At 52.7% G+C, this 2006-nt stretch overlaps 1 protein-coding gene across 1 annotated transcript; it reads left to right on the forward strand.

Moving 5' to 3' along the window:
- The first annotated feature begins 810 nt into the window (after positions 1-810).
- LOC147098228 (histone H1.2-like) lies at positions 811-1519 on the forward strand. Its single transcript, XM_085970092.1, has one exon. It carries the CDS (start codon positions 811-813, stop codon positions 1468-1470), a length of 660 nt encoding a protein of 219 aa, XP_085826218.1. The 3' UTR covers positions 1471-1519.
- Positions 1520-2006: the final 487 nt, after the last annotated feature.

Below are 2006 nucleotides of genomic sequence, written 5' to 3' on the forward strand. Positions count from 1 at the left end.
TTTCTGCCTGCGAACAATATAATACCTTCAAATCAGATATGGGAGAACACAGCCAGAGCTGTGATTGGCTCCTGTCCCTCAATCTGGGGAACAGACACTGTGAGGAGCGCCGGCCTCAGAGTGTTTAACACTGACTGAGCTGGGAAACTCCAACTAACCCCGAGAATCGGCAGCACAGGCCGAGCGGAGAGGAAAACCTGTCCTGTGAACTGTAAATCTGGGAACAGATTGTGCTGTGAATGAGCAGAGTGAACATTGTGTCAGTTAGAGTGTGTTAAATGGGCGGGTGGGTTAGACTAATGTCACTGTGTTTGTGTGTCCACTCTCATCGCCGGATTTCAGAGACCCTCTTGTGTAAAATTTAAAGATTTTCCTGTCATAGGATCGCCCTGCACCCCCTGCTCAGCCCTGAAGTAGGAATTAAACCTGAAGTTTTAGTTGATTTCAAATTTCAGCCGAAAAACAGCGAACATTCCCGCGATGGGGTGAGAGAGCGCGATCAGTGCAGCAAACAAATGGCTTTAAATTGAAATTGCTGCCTTGAATTGTGATGAAACTTTCTCGACAGCAAACATCCCGGTCTTCGAGACAGACAGAGGCCAGTGTGGGAATGTGGAATGCCCGAGTTTAATTGGAATGGGAGAGTTAATGAGGAGAGAGAAACACAGAGAGGCTGGAGGGGCCGGGAGCTGACAGCAGGATGTCTCCGCCCCGTCCGCTCGCTGCCTATAAGTTGCTCTGTGCCGCCGCCTCTCGTTTCATTTCTCACCCAGCTCTGACTGTCAGAGAGATTTTATATATTTCGCGGACATGACTGAGATTGCAGCCGCCGAAACGGCTCCTCCTGCCGCCGCCGCTCAAACCAAGTCTCCCAGCAAGAAGAAGAAGGCGGCTCCCCGCTCCAAGCCAGCCGGTCCCCCGTTGGGCGAGCAGATCCTCAAAGTTGTGGCGAGTGGCAGCGGTCGCAAGGGGATGTCGCTGGCCGCGATCAAGAAGGCTCTGGCTGCCAACGGCGTCGATGTACTGAAGCTCCGGTCCCAGATCAATGTAAGTATCAAGAGGAAAGTGGAAAACGGCTCCCTGGAGCAGACCAAGGGCACGGGGGCCGCGGGCTCCTTCAGACTCGCTAAGAAGGCATCCCAGCGGAAAGAGGGAAAGGAGGTGAAGAAACCGGCAGCCAAGAAATCTGCAGCCAAGAAACCAGCAGCCAAGAAATCTCCAGCCAAGAAACCAGCAGCCAAGAAATCTCCAGCCAAGAAACCAGCAGCCAAGAAAACGGTCACCAGGAAGGCACCAACCTCAAAAAAGACAGCGAAAGCGGCGGCTGGGAAGAAGAAGGCGGCGGCGAAGAAGCCCAAGAGCCCCAAGAAGGCCACAGGCGGAATGGTGAAGGCGGCCAAGAAGGTGGAAAAACCCAAGGCCAAGCCCAAATCAGCAAAGTCCCACAAAGCAGCGACCAAAAGAAAATAAAATGGACAACTTGTAAACATCTGAATCCAAAGGCTCTTTTCAGAGCCACCCACGTCTTTCCAAAAAGAGCTGATCGCTGAATCAAATGATCCATGTCACGGGGCCGGGCTCAGATTCCCGATTGAAATCATTTCAAATGAACTCCGGCTCCTTGGTGACTCGCTGCACCCACCCGTCCCCCAGTGACTAATAAAACACAGAATGGGATGTCCGGGCCGGGCCTCACTCTAACTGGGGTGGGGTGGGGGGGGGGGCGCGGAGCGTTCGGCTCCAATCTCAGTTCAGGGTCATTTTCAGTTCACAGGTTCAGGGTGAGAGTCTCTGAATCAGAAGATAGGAGCAGGAGTAGGCCATTCGGCCCCTCGAGCCTGCTCCGCCATTCAATGAGATCACGGCTGATCATCCAAATTCAGTGCCCTGTCCCTGCCTTCTCCCCATACCCCTTGATCCTTTTTGTTTTAAGAAATTTACCTAACTCCTTGTGATACCCCGCGTCACAACTCAAAACCCAACACATGAGATTCTCCAAATCAGCT

The sequence above is a fragment of the Somniosus microcephalus genome, chromosome 29 (assembly GCF_052327205.1).
Source record: "Somniosus microcephalus isolate GS21.2 chromosome 29, FLI_Smic_1.0, whole genome shotgun sequence".
Taxonomy (NCBI): Eukaryota; Metazoa; Chordata; class Chondrichthyes; order Squaliformes; family Somniosidae; genus Somniosus; species Somniosus microcephalus.

Coding starts and splice junctions, on each gene's coding strand:
- LOC147098228 (XM_085970092.1), top strand. CDS start 811: ATGACTGAGATTGCAGCCGCCGAAACGGCTCCTCCTGCCGCCGCCGCT.